General features: G+C 37.5%; 2 protein-coding genes across 3 annotated transcripts; one reads left to right on the top strand and one right to left on the bottom strand.

Moving 5' to 3' along the window:
• The first annotated feature begins 4 nt into the window (after nt 1-4).
• LOC109014479 (short-chain dehydrogenase TIC 32, chloroplastic-like) lies at nt 5-9776 on the top strand. The gene is made up of 8 exons (XM_018996959.2): nt 5-215; nt 1345-1576; nt 6176-6255; nt 6540-6693; nt 6812-6890; nt 8625-8709; nt 9099-9145; nt 9294-9776. The coding sequence occupies exons 1-8, from the start codon at nt 20-22 to the stop codon at nt 9456-9458; spliced, it is 1038 nt and encodes a 345-aa protein (XP_018852504.1). The 5' UTR covers nt 5-19; the 3' UTR covers nt 9459-9776.
• A 178-nt stretch (nt 9777-9954) lies between these two features.
• Nucleotides 9955-17892, bottom strand: LOC109014474 (mitogen-activated protein kinase kinase kinase YODA). Of its 2 annotated transcripts, XM_018996954.2 has the most exons (14): nt 17740-17892; nt 16589-16680; nt 15619-16451; nt 14686-15414; nt 14243-14330; nt 14068-14130; nt 13681-13841; nt 13474-13549; nt 13011-13070; nt 12817-12924; nt 12415-12654; nt 11722-11813; nt 10623-11360; nt 9955-10301 (listed from the first exon to the last, which is right to left on the bottom strand). In XM_018996954.2, exons 3-13 carry the CDS (start codon nt 16170-16172, stop codon nt 10841-10843), a joined length of 2691 nt encoding a protein of 896 aa, XP_018852499.1. In that variant the 5' UTR covers nt 16173-16451; nt 16589-16680; nt 17740-17892; the 3' UTR covers nt 9955-10301; nt 10623-10840. The 2 variants fall into 2 exon arrangements, with proteins under 2 accessions (XP_018852499.1, XP_018852498.1); XM_018996953.2 differs by lacking the exon at nt 16589-16680.
• Nucleotides 17893-18472: the final 580 nt, after the last annotated feature.

The following is an 18472-nucleotide window of genomic DNA, read 5'->3' as shown; positions in this document are numbered from 1 at the left end:
GAAGGACTACTCGCTGCCAATGAAAACGCCCGTCGCCGGCTGTATCGAAGTAAGGAGTGACATAAGAGTTCGTGAGTTTGTTCTTGGTTGGTATTACCCGGCAAGAAAAATGTGGATTTTTGGTTGGAAAGGGCCATCCGGGTTCTCAGCCTGTTCCACAGCAGAGCAAGTTACCCAAGGAATTGATGGAACCGGTCTCACTGCCATCGTTACAGGTCTTTTCTTTTGGTCTGGGGGTATTTTGATTTCGATTTATTCTAATTCGTCAGATTCGTATATATTTTTCTGTTATTGGGTTTTTGTGTTTTCGTGGGAAAGTTTTTTCAGGACTATGTGTTCGATTTTATATTTTTTGGAGAATAAATCGATGGGGTTTGTTTATTTCTAAATAACTGCTATTGTTCTTTCATGGATTCCAGCTTATTATCTAATGGTATCAGTTCTTAATAAAAGATGTTACAGGGGATAGAATTGGTAAGAGCTCAAACAAATTGAGCATTCTGACGAATTCATGGATTTGTGAGTTTTTATAGAGTAGTCGGAGTTGATGGAAACCTTGCACATACATGATGCACGAGTTAGTGTATATAGGTTCACTTTGATGGATATCTTTCATTCTATTCTGCTTTATTTGAAAGATTGATTGATCACGGTCCTGGTCTATTGAAATAAATTTAGTTTCTGTTCACATGTTTGAAACTGTTGCCTAAGATACCAAAATTGGAAACTTGGTGTATATTAGTATCAAATTTCAAAGTATCAGTCGAGTGATATGGTGGACTTTATTACTGGGCTCTTTTTAATTTTGCCAAATGTATGCTTATTTTTGAGGTTGGTTTCTTTGGAAAAGTGAATGTAGCAATTTACATTTGTTGATTGAAAGTACCTGGAAATGAACATACACCTGTTCAATAGCTCTTTCCTATATCAAGGTGAACTCCCATGAAAAACAATACGAGAAATTTGGAGAAAAATATCTCATATACGAAATGAGCGCATGCCATGGCACATCAGTTTTTTGGGATAAAAAGAAGCTATGCTGTGGATACTATAACCAATCACCCCTACAAAAGAAAAAAAATCTTTCAACTCTTGACAAAAAAATGATGCAAGCAGATGGTTATGCATTTTGTTGGTTCTCCCATAAGGTTGTTTAGACAAAATGACTAATGGAAATTGTTCACTCTTTTGGGTGATCCTATGGCACCATCACTTCGTCACTTGTATTGGTGAGTTTCAGAAAAATATAAGAAAATTCTTGGCATACCCTGTTATTGGCTGCAGTAATTGATTAATTCTGCATGTTTTGGAATATTTCAATTCTCACATTGATTTGAATTTCAGGAGCATCAAGTGGCCTTGGTGCAGAGACAACCCGCATTTTGGCTTTGCGTGCTGTCCATGTAATTATGGCTGTAAGGAATATGGATGCTGGTAGGAATGCCAAAGAAGAAATACTTAAGGAAATCCCCAATGCTAAAATTGATGTCATGGAGTTAGATCTTAGCTCAATGGGATCGGTAAGGAAATTTGCATCAGATTATACTGAATTGGGTCTTCCACTGAATATCCTCATGTAAGCATTCTTTGCAGGAGCTTTTGTAATTAGTTCAATTCCATTCCCTCAAAGTCATTCCTTTGTCTCTGTCTTTGTCTGTCTGCCTCTATCTATCTATCTATCTATCTATCTATGTGATGCCCTGATCTCGGATGGGTCGGAGAGTTACTTCAAATCACTTAAACTCACATCTCACAGTGCAGATATAGATTCTAATTTCTCAATTACACATAGATCTCACTATTTTAACTCAATTAATCTAAATAATTAATTAGGAACAACACAAACTCTTAAATATAAATGTGAACGTCTTAAAATACCATGCATCCAAACACGACAAAATTACTGAATAATATTCTCCAATAATCATAGAAACCTTCTATGCTTAATCCATCATGCTTAAACCATCTCACCCATGCTTCCTAATCTTGATCCTCAGCTAAAATGTTCAAATTATCTGAAAAATATTATGGAGATAAGATGTGAGTTATTAGCAACTCAATAAGTAGAGAACATATACTAGTATGTAAATATGAGCATTTACAGATTTCAGAAAGCAGAACAAAACATTTACTTTCAGAATGCAGAATCAAAACATGTTATAAAAAATATCAGAACGAAAGTTTAGAAATATTCATATTCAAAAGTAACATCATCATCATATCATAGCATCATATTAGCATAGAGGTCATGTTTAACTCCCTTAGTAGAGTTGTGCATCTACGGATAACCAAGTAGAACATAAATCACTTTGTCACCAAATGGTGTGCACTCAAGCAGAGGCCACTACTATCACCCGTGGCTGGGGTTGTATACCACTATTATACCCGTGACAAAGTCTTAACAAAACATGACGGATTCATAGCATCTTTACATAATCAAAACAGATTCAGAGCATCTTTACATAATCAAAACAGATCTAGAGAATCTTTTCGTAATTATACAAAAAAGTTTCAGATTTCATATTCGCTCTTTTTGCACACTTCAGAAATAGAATGTCAAAATTTTTCTCATGTCTACACCAGTTATGACGGAAAATACTTTCTCTTTTATATAGATTTCATGCGTAATGCAGAACAAATAACTAAGGTTGTTTCAAATTTCTTTTCATAACAAAACGTGCATATTTTTCATCCAATCAATCTCAGTTCATTTCTTTTATGCAAAGTCTAGCATAGGAATCCCACTTACCTGAACTTTTTCTCTTCTCTAAATTTTCCACTACAGTGCCGAAAGAATATCAATCGTCACCTATAAAATAGACACGTAACTTACTTAAATCTAGAATTAAACAAGTATTATGATATTTAAGCCTGAATAGTAAAATGACCTATTTTTCCTAAAAATCTAAAATTCTCGTAACCCTAAAATATCATCTCTTCGCAAATTCATTGATATCCACTTAACTTCTCCGACTAATACATTAAACTCTAAATTATTTCTGTAAAATAAAGTGTATGACTAACATATTTAGTCAATTAAAATTAAGCCCATGTAAAATGCATCTCCACTTAATATTCACTTAACATAATTCCAACTCAATCACAAGTATATTTAGCATCAAGCCAACTTAAAATATATGTCCAATTTTAAAAGTCGAGGCTAGCCCAAGTCAAATAAGTATTTTGTCAAGGCTTAGCTATTAAGGGCAATAACTTAAAATCATTTAAAAGAATTCTTCAGTTGCTTTACGGAAAATCACATGACAAAAGGGCTTGATGCAATCTTCGTAAATAATATAAGGGAGATCATGTCCATCAGGGCTTAAAGCCTAAAAGCTATTTTACAAGACATATCCGTTTCTATAGAAAGGAGAAAAACAATAAAAAAAAGAAACCGAAATAGAAAGAGGCTTGATGTCGGGAGGAAGGAAAATTTTACCGAGAGAGAGGCAGTGAGCGGCAAATGGTGGCTGGGCTATAGTCGATGGTGGAGCACAATGGCAGTGCACTGTGAGGGAGAGAGAGAAGCATGTAGAAAGAGAGAAAGTTGCAATCGGTTTACCAAGGGAAACGATCGCAGTGCTCATGGTGGTAGCTCTGGTAGTGGAGGCTAACAACGGAGGTTTGTCTGTCTCCATGAAACGCTTGGCAACATGTGAATCGGAAGGTGGTGTTGCAGCAGTGCACGGTGGAGGGCTGAGCAAGAAACTTGCTCGGTTTTTGTTGTATAAAAACAAGGCTTTCAGTGGTTTTATAGAGGGTGGGTAGTGGTGGTGCAAGGCAGTGGTTGGGTGTCCTGCTGGACGTGCGTGGAGGCTGGTGTTTTGTACTATAGAGGTTGAGGGAGGCAGATTGATGATAGAGGTTACGGTGGTTGGCTACGGATGGGCTTGGTGATTTACGGTTGGATGTGTGAGTGGTGGCAGAAGTACAGCGGCTAATAACGCTGAGACGTGGCTTGGGGCTGTGTGGATTTTTTTTTCCTTTTTTGTGGGATGAGGTGGTGACCAGCGTCGGCAATGACATAGGAAGAGGGGGCAACGGAGAGAGAGGAACAACAGAGAGAGTGAGGCGTCGGGAAGGGGGAGTTTGGCGCAGAGGAGGATGAAGGGCATTGGGGGGAAGCAATTGTGAAGTGAGAAACTGATGAGAGGGAGAGGGAGAGGGAGTGAGAGTCGGTCTGTTAAGAGAAAATTGGGGCGAGGTATATGAATATAGTGTGGAGGAAATGTGGAATTGGGGAGAACGTCCAAAGAGAAATTAGGGGGAAGGAGAAACTGTCGGGGAGAGGGTAGGAAAAGTAGGAGGGGAGAAGGAATACCATACGGCGTCGTTTCTTCCCCAGGGTTGGGTTGTTGTTGCGTGCATGCAACTTGTGTTGAAAACACTCTTGGTTACACTCCTGCATCTAAAGATCGCTTCGCTTGCTACTAAGAACTCAACTCGAACTCAGGTTGCACTGTGGAGTCTCTAGCTGGCAACGTGGTGGTTAGGGTTCATGGTGGCTGGGTAGCGGCTGAAGGTGGTGGTGTCCTAGGGTTTGGTTGTTGGAAAACTATGTGTGTCAACCCTAGTTTGGAAAACGAATGAACAACATGCTTGTACGTGAATATGTATATATATATATATATATATCAAAACTGTTGTTGTGAATGTAGTGGGAGGAAGGCGTGCATGGCGTGAAAATGTGCATGGCGTGGTAACTGATCCCTGGGTTCTCACGGGCTTGGGTTTTTGGGTGAACAAGGTTTTTGCTTTTTCCTTGAGTTATGGGTCCTGGCTCAGCTTCTAAAAATATTACAACTTATCCCATAAATCTTTCGGCCAATTCTCACTTGGTCCATTAAAAGATTCTAACCCAATTATCAAGTCCAATAAAATCTATACTCTTCCAAAATAAATTTTTAGGCCTGTAGCCTACTCCAAAATTACTAGTTAAATGCCAAGTATATTTTTCATACATGTTAACCCAAAAGAAAAGTTTTATAGAACATGTGATTAGCTTGGACTTAGTACTGGGCCTGGGTGTTACAATCTATCGTCTATAAACAAGTGGGTGCATGAGTTTGTATGCCATCATTTGTAGGGGTGAAAATTTTTCGGTCCAGACCAAAAAAAGGGACCAGATCGGACTGAAATCACCCCTACTCTGTCTCAGTCGATGGTGTCTCCAAAATTCGGTTTTCGGTTTGGTCCTGGAGTGATGTTTTTGGACCGGACCGGACCGGACCTAAACCGATTGAATCACTTATAAATTTTTTAAATATTATATATATAGTATGTTATTTTATTTTATTTTTTATTGGCACCGGGTGTCAAGGAGCAGCATCCCGACTAATCTCGGGGGTGCACAAGCCCTCGCCAAGGAGTTTCCCTTAAGTGCATCTAGGGTAATTCAAGGGGAAAATCCCCTAGTTCGATAGCCCCTAGAGATTGTTTGCACTCAAGGGAATTTGAACCTTAAACCTCGGGGCAGCATACCCCCTAGCCCAAGGCCCTTGCCATTTGAGCCAACACCTGGGGGTTATATATTATTTTATATAGTAGTTGTATAAGTTAATTATGTAATTTTCTCTAATCTATCACCATTAGTCATATAAAATATAAAATAATATATGCTATCAATTAACTAATATATCAAACGATAAATCATATAATAATATATGTTATTATATGTAGATACATACTCTACTAAAGTACTAAGTTAGTAACTATTAATATCATAAATATAATTATAATTAATTATTTTTTTAATGAGTTAGTTACATAATCCACATTAAAGAGCTCACTTATTTTGATCTTGCTAATTTAATTAATTTTTTGTATTAATTTATCTACCAAAAAAAGGAGGAAAAAAATGATCCTAGCTCATATGGACCTATTGGATCGATCAAACTGATAGCTAACGGTCCAGTCCTTAGAATCGGTCTGGTACGAAAAAAGGGTGGACCGAAATTTTCAGTCCGTGACGCCCCCCGGACCTGACCAAACCGATTACACTCCTAGTTTGGACACATCATTTTTATTTTTCTATTTCATGGAACTCTTTAAAAAAGGAGACCCCTACACCCACTAAGTGAAGCAAACACACAATGACAAACTCCATTTTTAATTTCAGTTTTAAGATTGGAAACTTAACAACTAGAACTGAAATTCTGTATTGTTTGTTTGAAAGCAACAATGCAGGGGTGATGGCATCTCCGTTCATGCTTTCTCAAGACAATATTGAGCTGCAGTTTGCAACTAACCATTTAGGTATGTTCCTCTCAAGCTCCTTTGATCTGCATTGAGGCTGCAGTAATCTTTTATCACGAATAGTCTTGACAGTATCAAAACAGGGAAACGTAGTTACACTTCCCTTTTTTCTTTTGTCTTTCTGGGGAATCAGAGATAAAGATTGTATCGGGATCTGAAAAGCTGCCTATCAGTTCCCATATGCACTTCCCATGACATATTTTAAAGATTTTCTGTTAATACAGTTGCTACTTACCCTTCAAGTGAGTGGAATATGGAGTGCTGAGGTCTTAGTTCGTTTGCAGGTCATTTTCTTTTGACAAACCTTCTATTGGAGACCATGAAAAAAACAGCTCATGAAAGCAAGAAGGAGGGAAGGATTGTTAATTTAGCATCGGAGGGTCACCGATTCACATATCATGAAGGAATTCGTTTTGATAAGATCAATGATGAAACGGGGTAGACCTTTGACTGGACAATTTGATGACCTTGCCTTTTAAGTAACATATGTTTTGTGGCCTGTGGTTATCATAAATAACAATGCCTTTTCCCCAATTTTTTATTTGATAATTAACAGATATAACACTCTTTTTGCTTATGGACAATCAAAGCTTGCCAACATATTGCATGCTAATGAGCTTGCGAGGCGCTTGAAGGTACTTATTGCATATATGCCATCATTTATTAGTCCTGATAGCAAGAAAATTGTAAATCTGATCGTGGATATACTCCTTGTTAAGAAATTTTTAGTTTCTTTCTATATTATTGGAAATTATATTTTTGAGAAACTGTGTTCAATACCTGAATTACTGACAAGGAAAATGCTTACGCAAGCCGCACATTGTTCATGTATGATATTGATTTAATATAGAAATAGCTTCCAAAGGTGAGAAGTGTTATTGAACGTGGTTGGGAGTCCAGTAAATATTTTTTCTTTAAGACATTTGCAATAGTTGTGTTTGCCTATTTTTCTTGTTTACCTATAAAAAAAAAGTTGTGTTTGCCTGTTTGGATTCTGTCATTTCAATATCTTCTCCTGGTGACACCAGATCCTTCGAGCCAAGTTCATGCATAAGTGGTGCACGTGAAATCATCTGAAAATAGATACTCAAGTTCAAAGTTTTCATTTGCTTGAATTGTGGTCAAAATTCTAATAGTAGTGAAATGATTTGAGTTAAGATGTTTTGTGGGGTTTTGGAAAAGGAGAAAAAAAGTTGAATAAAAATATTATAAAGTTAAAATATTGTTAGAATATAATTTCTTAATATTATCTGTGTTTTGAGATTTAAAAAGTTAAATTATTTTTTGTGTTTTGTTTGGAAGTTTGGGAAAGTTGTAATGATTAGATGAAAAAGTTAAAGATTTGAAATTGAAAAGTGTTTGTATTTGTAGTGTTTTGATTTTGAGATGAGACAAGACGAGACCATCTTGCAATCCAAACGGGCCTTATTGTCTAGAATTAGAATAGAGATGAAAAAGTAAAGAGTTAATATTCATATCCTGGAGAAAGTACAAGAATGTGAGTTAAGTGCTTGTAATCATACTGTGCCATATGTACTGGACTTTATATTTTAAATTTTTCGTTGTTGTTATCTTCCCTCTTCTCATCCTCAGCAGCTAAGCACGAAACTTCTTTCTTATGTTGTCTCTGATACATGTTTTTAAGTTACTTGATTTGTCACTTCATTTACTTTTATTGGATTTTTTTGTAAGGCAATCAAAGATTTTTTTTAAAGTGCAATAGGCATAGCCCACTTTTATTAGTAATTAAATTGAACCTATGTATGGTAAAAAGTTATATCCTAATAAACTATCAATTGCTAGCTTAACTTACGAATGATAAAGAGTGTTTTTACTTTGTGACTCTGGCCTGGCATATAATCCGTATCCTGGTGTGCATCCTGGTGTGCATGATATCCTCAGGCACAAATAGGTGATGATAAATAAAGTAGTATCTTGATAGAGTGTGTGCATGATTGAATGAAACATCTATAAACTTTCCTTATTTTGGTTTGGCTAGCTCCAGAAATAAATTCTGAAGTCACTGCAATTCACCTGTGTGCTTGAAGGAGCTAGTTTGGGGTCTTTTTACCAAGTTTAAATAAGTGTACATAGATCAAGCTTAAGAAGTTCTATATAATCAGTAACTATGGAAGATTGTAAGCGAGACATAGTTGCTGCATTGACCACTAACGAATATTGCCACCATTTGATTCAATATAAAGATTATGGTGTACGGTCTACTTTTTTTTTATCTTCAGGACAGGAATGATAACAAGTCCTTCGATGTTCGTTTTGTTGTTCTTTCTGTTCATAATTCCATCTAGTCATATTATCAAGTGAAGTGGGATCTAAGCTGCAATTATTGTTGTCTTCCCAATCTTAAACAGGAAGAAGGGGTGGAGATAACTGCTAATTCCCTTCATCCGGGAGCAATTGTTACAAACCTTCTGCGTCACCATGGTTTCATTAATGGTAAAACTCTGAGCCATTTGACTTGTATTCAATTTTGTTTGAAGACATACGTGCATATTTACCGTAAGTGAACTGCTGGGTTCAATTCTAATGCTTCCTTTGTTTAGGATCAGTTTTCAGGTATTCTAAATTCATACCTGCACAAATCTGACAACAATGAAAACATCTTTGTTATGGAACTTTGTGGACTCGTTCGACGATAATCAATGCATCTTAATTATTGCATGGTGCATCTAGGAAAAGATTCTCTTTTAGATTATGGGTTTCAACATAAAAAACCATATCGGAACCATGACATATTTAATCTAACCAGATCATGAGTTTCTTAGTTCTTTCATAGAATGTAAAAGTAGCGGTTGTATTAATATTTGTGTTTTGATTCGTTGCAGCTATTGCTAACGTGCTTGGTAAATATGTGCTTAAAAATGTTCATCAGGTATGTATCATATATTATTAATATTAATATTTGCTACTTTCAATGGTTAATCTGCAAGTCCTAACAAAACAAAGCAGCTTCACCGATTAAGTTGTGCCCTTGCACCTGCGGCATGGTTTGCTTATTCAATTCTTTTGCATTGTTGTAGGGAGCAGCAACGCAATGCTATGTGGCATTGCATCCACAAGTTGAAGGAGTAAGTGGTGAATATTTCATGGACAGTAACAAAGCGAAACCAAGCACTCACGCTAAAGATGTAGAATTGGCGAAGAAATTGTGGGACTTCAGTGTGGATTTGACAAACCAAAAGTAGCTGTGATTAAGGCAACGTTTGAGTTGTGGATTACGCTTTGTGTTCCTTACTAGAAGGTCACATCTGACAACCATGTTCATTCATTGCCCATGCATGGATGAGCTATATGCAGCAGTCCTTTTTCTTATTGGTTCTTGACCTATGAAACCATTTGTGGGAGACCTTTGCTATTCCTGCTGGCATTACGCATGGGGAAGTTGTTGACAGCAACTTTTTAATGGGCATGTTGATTCTAATTCTTGAGGGGCCTTTTGCATATAGAAATTATAAACAGCATTTGCTTTGAATCAATCAACCGCCATTTGCTGTGTTAGCGTATTCCTTGAAATTGTTTGAAACCCCCCTCAGGAAAAGGATGCCTCAGCTGAAAGCCAAGATAGAAACATCAAAGCCATTTTAGCAGGAAACTAAATCCTGTTGCTCTTGGTTGATCATCAATCATCACGAGGGTACAGCTTAAATCACTATCCAGAGGATCTCACATGAAAGCAAGAGCTACAAGTTGAACTAGATTTCCTTAATCTGATGCAAGTATGACGTCAATACAACGCTGTCGTCATGACAACCCATTATAAGAGAGGGGCTGAGTTACCATTAACTGATACAAGATATTGTTAAAAAACGCCTAATTTAATTCCCATCCTTACTGTACAAAGATTCTTTGCCACGGCCATATCATTTCCCCCTTTCAAAAGAGAAAAAGGAAAAATATCAAGAGTCCTCATCGTAGTAACTCTTGTACCTTTTAGGTTTTCCAGGTGTGGTATAAATGCACTTACACATGCGGGAATTCTCTCCATTGCAAGGAACTGCCGCTTGCTGGATCTTCAGCAACCATCTTTTCTGCAAAATCAATGATTTGGCAGGACCTATGAAGTGGTTGAAGCTGATATGGGAAAATGAGTAATGATACAGGTACAACTCCTTTTACAACCATATTTTAAATTGAGTATTTCTAAAAAACGATATTACTTTTATAAATTATTTTACAAAAATACCCCTCATTTAAAACAGGATTATGAAAGAGTTGTATGTGTATCATTTTCCATGGGAAAATATACGAAATTCCCAATACAGGGAATGTTGGGAGAAATACAGGGAATTGGAGAAATGCTTTAATTAATGCTGGAAGGGAAAAATTTGCCAATTATGAATATTGCTTACCATTTGAACCGACCAATTCATGTACGGAGGGCACTTCAAAATCATCTCTCTTGTCATTTAGGCTCGCAACAGAATCCAACCTTATTCAGTTGCTTCCCCAAGTTCAATTCCTAAGTACAAAATGGTGTTATCAGCCATGAATATGATGCCATTGAAGCATCAAAAAGAATCTGGTATGTATGCCTGGAATCCTCCTCTGGTTAGGATTCAAATGTAAATCAATTACGACCGAGCAATGGTGAGCTGGGTTTAAGTTCTGCTGATGAACTTTGCTTCAGATGCTCCCTTAAGGGCTGCTGAGAAGCATGATCGGCCAAAACCAACTGTTTCTCATACAATTCCCTGGTGTCCCCAAGGATAGGACGTCCCATCTGGTTTCCAGAAGCACCACTATCGGATGAAATTATCTCACGGAAAGCATGAGAAGCTTGTGGCATCCCTCGAAATAGGTCAGACTTTGGCTCATGATAAGGGGTGCTGCCATTAGTATAGAAACTATTTGGGCCCTTTTGGATCATTCCTACACCTTCGTGAAAGTACATAGTTGGCTGCTTTGGGTGATGAAATGCGGTAGCACCACTACCACCGTTAAGGGGAGTAGATGAACCAGATGTCGTACGAGGGCTAGAAATTGGAGAGGGGGACATCCTTCTGCTCACATGTTGTGGTGACCTTGAATGTAGAAGAGGGCTCCCAATGGGAGAAACTGGGCATGATATATTCCGTCGCTGGGCATCACTGGAAAAACAAGTGAAAATTTTAGAGGAGAAAAAGACTGTTAAGTGGTTATTAATATAATGCACATGGCATATGACAGCCCTACATGGAGCAATGCTTAGATACAGGCTTAGAGCGTGCAAGTCCCAGGCAAACCCTTAGAAAAAACGTGGCTCTCAATTTGGATTTTTTTCATACGGGTCCCACTTTTTCTCAAAAGGCCTGTGTGGGGCTTGCACACCCTAAGCCTGTACAAATCATTTTCTTAGTTCTTAACAACTTGTTACCACATTAACCATATGTGCACAAATGCATTGATGATACATGAGTATGCTCCATTCATGCAAGTGTATGAATGCATGACCAGAGAGATTGGGAGGACCTGGATCCTGAACCGGTTTTTGAGCCTCTAGACTGATGGATACCAACTCCTTCCGAGTCTAAGCATGAAGAACTCTGTACATGTCCAATGCCCTGAAAGAAGAGAACCAACAGTTAACTGAAGGCAGACCAGCAAAAACCACAACAGATTTCTCCTCTCATTAAAGATACCAACAAGTTCATAAGCATTAATTAACTAGACAATTCTTTACTTGACGAACAATATGCATTAACTACAATTGAAAGGCATCAAAATATTAGCTTCTCACTAGCTAATGGCTCCATATAGATACATATAAATAACGAGTTCAACGACTAAACATCTAGAATCCATGTTTCAACACAGATGTAATTGGGTTTCCACATCAAACTTAGGGAAGTTCAGAAGCTAACCATTTGCACATGATACAGTCGCCATCTACTATAAGGAGAGATTGGAGACACTGTAAGTGTTTAACTTATAAATTGATTGTGTGAAGCAAACATAGAAATAGATAGACAACATCAATGCAAAATTTATGTAACTTATCAGAAAAAAATGATGCAACTATTAGATAACCCCTGGCAAACTACACTCAGCTAAGTTCTCATAATTTGACTGCTTCGGGATAAAAACATTGCAGACTTGCAGCCCAAGGCATCAACAATAAAAACATTGATCATGGACGTTTGAGGGTGAATAAAATGCCTGTACCAGAGATCTCACAGCATTTGTAACCATGGGAACTGCGTCTGAAGGATCATCACTCAAAAGGGGTCTTTCTGATGGTGCAGCATTCTTAACAAAAGGATGATCCAAAAGCTGAGCAGCTGTAGGACGATGTAATGGATTACGCTGCAAACACAACCTCACAAAATTCTTTCCATCCTCTGAAAGATGATCAGGAATTGCAGGAAGTTCCTTGCTATTTCCAATCTTAAACATAGCAGCAATCTGTGAAGAGGCACAGAGTACGAGAGAAAACATGTCAAACAATCTATATCTAGAATGCAGCTTTCACTGACTAATGGATCCATTAGTATATTTATTTAATGCTATGAATACAATTGGCAAGAAAATGCAATCTTCAACAATTCTTATCCAGTTTTTACTAACCCCTTCATACTGGCTCCATGGTGGTTTTGTTGTAGCCATCTCTAACACAGTGCATCCAAGGCTCCAAATATCAACAGCAAGATTGCAACCATTTGAATTCTTGATAACCTAAGCAATTGACTCAACAAAAAACTATTACTAGAAAGCATCATAAAGAATGTTGACTCAGGAGTGTGACAACAAATCATGCTGACCTCAGGCGCCATCCAATAAGGGCTTCCCTTGAAGGATAATGGACAAGACTGCCCAGAGATCTGCAAAATAATTTCCAGAAACTAGATTAGAACCCAGGTGTCATGGTTTAAGTATTCACATCTGACATAAACCAGCAGGTTATTAGCCTTTACACACACACACAAAGCAGCAGGCTATTTAGTGCCTAATTGGCAACTCCTGCTTTGACCAGTCTTTTGGTTCTTTGAAAAGTCCCAACTATGCTTTTACAGCATTTCTACTTAGCAATTACACAAGATATCAATGTCACCATCTAGTTTGCAACAAACTCAATGGACAAAAGAAATCACTACGACCAACATGACACATGTTATTATTATTTTGTATGATATGGCACCCGAGATGCTAAGGATCGAAGACTTTTAGGGCATGGAACAGTACTTTACAAAAGAAAATAGAAAAAATGCAGAAGAAAGCTCTTACATGCTTTGCCATCCCAAAATCCGCCAATTTCACCCGGCCATTGGGGTCTACCAGAATATTTGCTCCTTTGATGTCCCTAAACAGAATTACACCTTACTAATAAGAATAAGTGATGTTCCAAGACGATGAAAACAAAAGGGCCAATGAATTAACCAACCGTAATATTCCCAAAACAATCAAAGTTGGAACGCTATTACTAAAACTCACCTATGGACAGTGTTTTTAGAATGCAGATATGCAAGCCCAGACAGAATTTGTTGAGTGTAACTGCGAATAGCTATTTCACCAAACTGACCATATTCTTGAAGCAGTTTATAGATGGAACCACCAGATACATATTCTAGATATATATATAGTCTGTCATCTACCTGCACAATAAATGAAGAGGAACCTAAAATTTTAAATATATAATAATAATTCGGAAGCAGCGATTGCTTCTAGTGGTCTAACATCACTTCATGTGGATAAAACCTAAAACAAGAAATTGATGCATTAAGCAAGTATCCATATCAATGTTTTCCTAATAACAAGTCCCTGACATGTATCACAGCAAGCATATAAGAATACTTTTGTTTGAATGAAGGCAGAACTTACATTCTCAGACCCAAGATACTGCACTATATTTGGATGTCGCAGGCGACTTAGCAGTGCAATTTCCTGTCACAAGTCAATAAATTGTATGAAATCTACCTCAAACTCCTCAAAGAGAAGTATATATTCCATTCGCTCTACTACAAGAAATTTGAAAAATCTACCAAAGGAAACTTACTTGCCCCAGCTGCTGTGCACTTTCCTTTGACTTTGCATCATCTGCAAAGAGAGTTACCTCTTTCATGGCGCACATCTCACCACTTTCACTGTGGCCCAGGAATCAGAACGAATGAGACACACAACAAGAAATCTTGAAAAGAAATTGTGCGAGATAAATAATGTGACTTCAATTCATTTATCCTATTTTAGAAGTAATGCAGCTTTAATTTAATGGCAGGTGAACAATCATATAACATCAATTTTGAGACTGAAGACGTTGTCAATCTAAGATCAAAATCGAATAAGGGTTGGCGTAATTCTCAATTTCACCATACTTAAGAACAACCACTGATTTCAATCTCATGTAATTAAATTATAATGCCCTTGTGAGAGATAAAGCACAGTACCATCAATGAATGTAAATTAAAATAAGAGTTAGGAATAACCCTCTTTTTTACAAACCTGTTAAAACCAACATATACATGTCCACATGTACCCCTCCCGAGCATGCGTCCCTTCTTCCAGCGTGAACCTGGGCTTATCGGATTTTCTGCTCTACCAGGACTACGCGGAACTGAAGGAGTTGTAGCTGCTGAATATGTGGGAGAAAAGGGGCAACAATTTGATATTGTCAAGGGAGGAAGGGGCAACCGGTGACTCTGCTGTTTCCCATCATCAGGTCGAGTTGCAGATGAATCTGTGGCAGATCCAGCTCGTGGATGCAGAGGGGTGACAGCACCACTGTGTATTCTGGAGCTGGGACCGGGGCTTGTCATCCTGGGACTAGGAATTGGAGAACACTCAGGACTGCACCTGCTGTGTGGCCAAAAAAGCTGTCCCGAAAAATCACCCCCAATTGAATTATGCCCAGAATTATGACCTGAGCCTGGACTAGAGCACTGACCAGAAGCTATATCTGGATAAGATTTTCCTGCCCAGTAGCCAAAGTTCATAAATTGCTCAGGCCCAAACACTCTCATTGGACTTCTAGAAGGACTTGACATCGAGCTGTCAGGAGCACTACAGAAAGCACCGTGGGGAGGAATCTGCAAATTTTGTACATGCGTACGTAAAGGTCTCTGTTTAGGTGATGTAGAGAGACTCCGATTATTGAATAGAACATTAGACGGTTTCAAAATCTCGCTTGAGTTCTTTTGACTGACAGCTGGAAAGTGATCTTTCTGCATTCCACTTCAGCAAAGGTAGAGAAAGAATTGTGAGAGAGAGATAGATAGAGAGCTGATGCATAAGTATGATTTTTCCTATCACCATAGCCAATTTATCCATCATCATAGAAAAGAAAAAGCTTTTTTTTTTTTTTTTTATAAGAGGATATTATACTAATACTGAAATAGGCAAAAAAAAAGCCTTTTAATAACATAATAGCAGACTCACCTGGAAGGGCTGTTTATGGTGGTTTTGTTTCCATTTTCATAGTCAGAAGTTGGGGGACTAAGAAGACGAGAGTCAGATGGATCATCACTATCGGTGCTACTATCACTAGAAACAGAGCCAGTGGCCATATCAACCTCAGCATCTGTGGGATCTGCCCTGTTTGGGGTACATCCAGGTTTTGGAAGGGGCAAAAAAAGTGGTTTTGAGACTCTATCACATATTTGTTTTGATGATGCACTGATTCCTGAGTTAGTACGCCCAACACTAGCAAGTTGTATCCCTGGAAGTGGAAGAGGATGGGCATGAGGCCTTTCTGCAAAACTTTGACTGCGTGACACCTGAGTGGATGGTGATGGTGACCTTGAAGGCACCCTGGATAGAGGTCCCCTTTCTGAAACAGTGTCACTAGAACGTCTCCGAGAGCCTCCTGATCTACTTTTGCACTTTTCTTCAGATGAACCCTTATTTCGGTTAAATATCGAATCAATGAAACTTTCCTTGTTTGCTTTCTTCTTTACATCTTTGGAAGAAGACTTTCCCCACCATGAAGGCATGCTTATGTGACAAACTCACAGAAATGCACAGGAAAATATAATATAATTACAGAAATAAAGGCCAAATTCTGAGTTAAAATCCACTCCTTCGTTATAGATAAGCCATAACATGGACACCAACTCAAAAGCCAAATCCAGACCTGATTTTATGGCTGTAATTTTTAGATCTAATTCAATAGCCTTGTCTACAAATCTCCACAAACAGAGGACAGATAGATGGCCAGATCGGTTACGGAGTTTCAACCAGAGTAGAGTGAAGATATAATGCTCTATAAGGACCTGTATAGAAGGATTTATTGTCAGTTATCACCAAAACAATTAACGAAGAAAAAAATATTTTTTTATTGGGTAAGTTTAACGATGAAACAAATACTACATAAACAAATCTGAAAATTATATGAATAGATAAACAATACTTTGGAAACTCAACAAATGAGCAGCACTGGAGCTATGTCTCGAATATAATTCTGTTTACACCCCCGCTATATGTCTATGTGCTTGGAAGATCCTGGGAAAAAAAACCATCTAAAGGTGTCAGTTTGGTGGATTTCACTTCTAGGGTTCCCCCCCTAATGAAAAGCAAACTGCCAAAATCTCTCCTTGATTGCATGGCTTTAAACAGCTTAACTTATCTAGTGTTTCTTTACAAGATAACCCATCTCAACTAAGATCCACGTATCATGAAAAGCCATCTGTAGCTACCAACTGCTCAGCTAGGATCCACGCACCATTTTGAGAGGGGTGAGCATCAGGCTAACATCACAGTGAATGATTTCAACCCAAGGTGGATCATACTACAATTAGAATCTGCCCATATTCTTGGGATGAAGCTTGCTAGCTTGGCTTTACTTCTTATCCATAGATATTTATCCCGTAGCACAATTATTAGGAAACAAATACAGCCAGCAACTTTGATCTCAGCTTGGGTATAGACAAATTCACGTTTTCTGATCGAATAACGTTCAGTAGCACAAACCAATGAAACCCTCGTAAACAACCCACCCCTCAAAACTCAATCACTTCTTTAATAGCTATAGCACATTAAAATTACATAAATACACAACAATGTGACTTTCTGCAGAACATCATATCTTGACAAGCATACATCATTATCGAAACAGATCCATTCTGAAGTATCGCTATGTTATACTGAAGCTCGAGAACCCAAAGCACGCTCTTTCAACACAGATCTACCGATTCAGCCATTCATTTCAACAAAAAAAATCCCACGAATTATCAAGATAGAAACTATAGGCAAACAAACTCATTCACACAACTTAAAAAATAAAAAAAACTCAAATAATAATTAAAAAAAAAAAAAAATCTTCCAATTCATCTAGAATGGAAAATATCCGGTTTGGCAACACCAAAATTACTCACAATTCAAGCAACAAAAGCACATAAAGATTCATTCAAAGACAGTGAGAAACACTTTTCAAGTCGAAAACCCCAACAGAACCATCTATTACTATTAGCAAAGAAACTAGACTAAAATCATTAAATTTTTTGTAGCTCGAGTCCAGCTCAAAGCAGCAAAACCAAACCTAAAACCCTAACAAATGCTTACAGTAAATTGTATGCACGGCCCGCAGAAAGAGCTCTCTCTTCCTCCAGCAGCTAGCTCAGACTGTCAGAGACGCCGAAGAAGAAGAAAGCAGAGAAGCCGAAAAGGCACGGAGAAAGAGAGAGGAAAGAGATTCACAGATAGAAAACACTTTTCACAGAGAGAGAGAGAGAGAGAGAGTGAGAGAATTATTTATTTTTATTTTAAAGTTTTTGAGTTTGTCTGAAGCGTTTAAAGTGATTAATTATTGGCATCAACAGGAAAGACACGCCCGAGACACGTGATGTATGATAACAACGATGGACTGGCTCATCCTGACCGTTATTTTGGAAGACTATGATGTTGGTGCCCTCGTTTGGCCAACGATCGTAGTGAAGTACATGGTAGTAAAGTGGTACAAAGAGCACGGGATCTTTTGTCTCTTCCTTTTGTTCTTTAACGGCAACTTACAAGTTTTTAATGTTATAATATCAACATGGTATACGCAATTATTCAATTGTTTCTCTTTTCCTTGGACAAGTCTAGTTTATTTTTAATAATATAAATTGAGATAAAAATTAAAAATTAAATAAAATATTAATAAAATATATTTTTTAATATTATTTTTATTTTAAAATTTAAAAAATTAATTAATTATTTTATTTTATATAAAAATTATAATAATAAAATAAGATGAGTTGAAAAATTTTATAAAAACAAACGAATCTTTTTTACAATATAACAGGAGAGAGAAAAA

Source organism: Juglans regia, chromosome 2 (assembly GCF_001411555.2).
Source record: "Juglans regia cultivar Chandler chromosome 2, Walnut 2.0, whole genome shotgun sequence".
In the NCBI taxonomy this organism is placed as follows: Eukaryota; Viridiplantae; Streptophyta; class Magnoliopsida; order Fagales; family Juglandaceae; genus Juglans; species Juglans regia.
This window is presented reverse-complemented; position numbering and strand designations above follow the sequence as displayed.

Coding starts and splice junctions, on each gene's coding strand:
- LOC109014479 (XM_018996959.2), top strand. CDS start 20: ATGAAAACGCCCGTCGCCGGCTGTATCGAAGTAAGGAGTGACATAAGA. Junction 1,577..6,175: donor CTTCCACTGAATATCCTCAT/GTAAGCATTCTT, acceptor TTTGTTTGAAAG/CAACAATGCAGGGGTGATGG. Junction 9,146..9,293: donor TGCTTAAAAATGTTCATCAG/GTATGTATCATA, acceptor GCATTGTTGTAG/GGAGCAGCAACGCAATGCTA.
- LOC109014474 (XM_018996954.2), bottom strand. CDS start 16,172: ATGCCTTCATGGTGGGGAAAGTCTTCTTCCAAAGATGTAAAGAAGAAA. Junction 13,550..13,680: donor TCTAAAAACACTGTCCATAG/GTGAGTTTTAGT, acceptor AATTCTGTTTAG/GGACATCAAAGGAGCAAATA. Junction 11,361..11,721: donor AAAACCGGTTCAGGATCCAG/GTCCTCCCAATC, acceptor TTGTTTTTCCAG/TGATGCCCAGCGACGGAATA.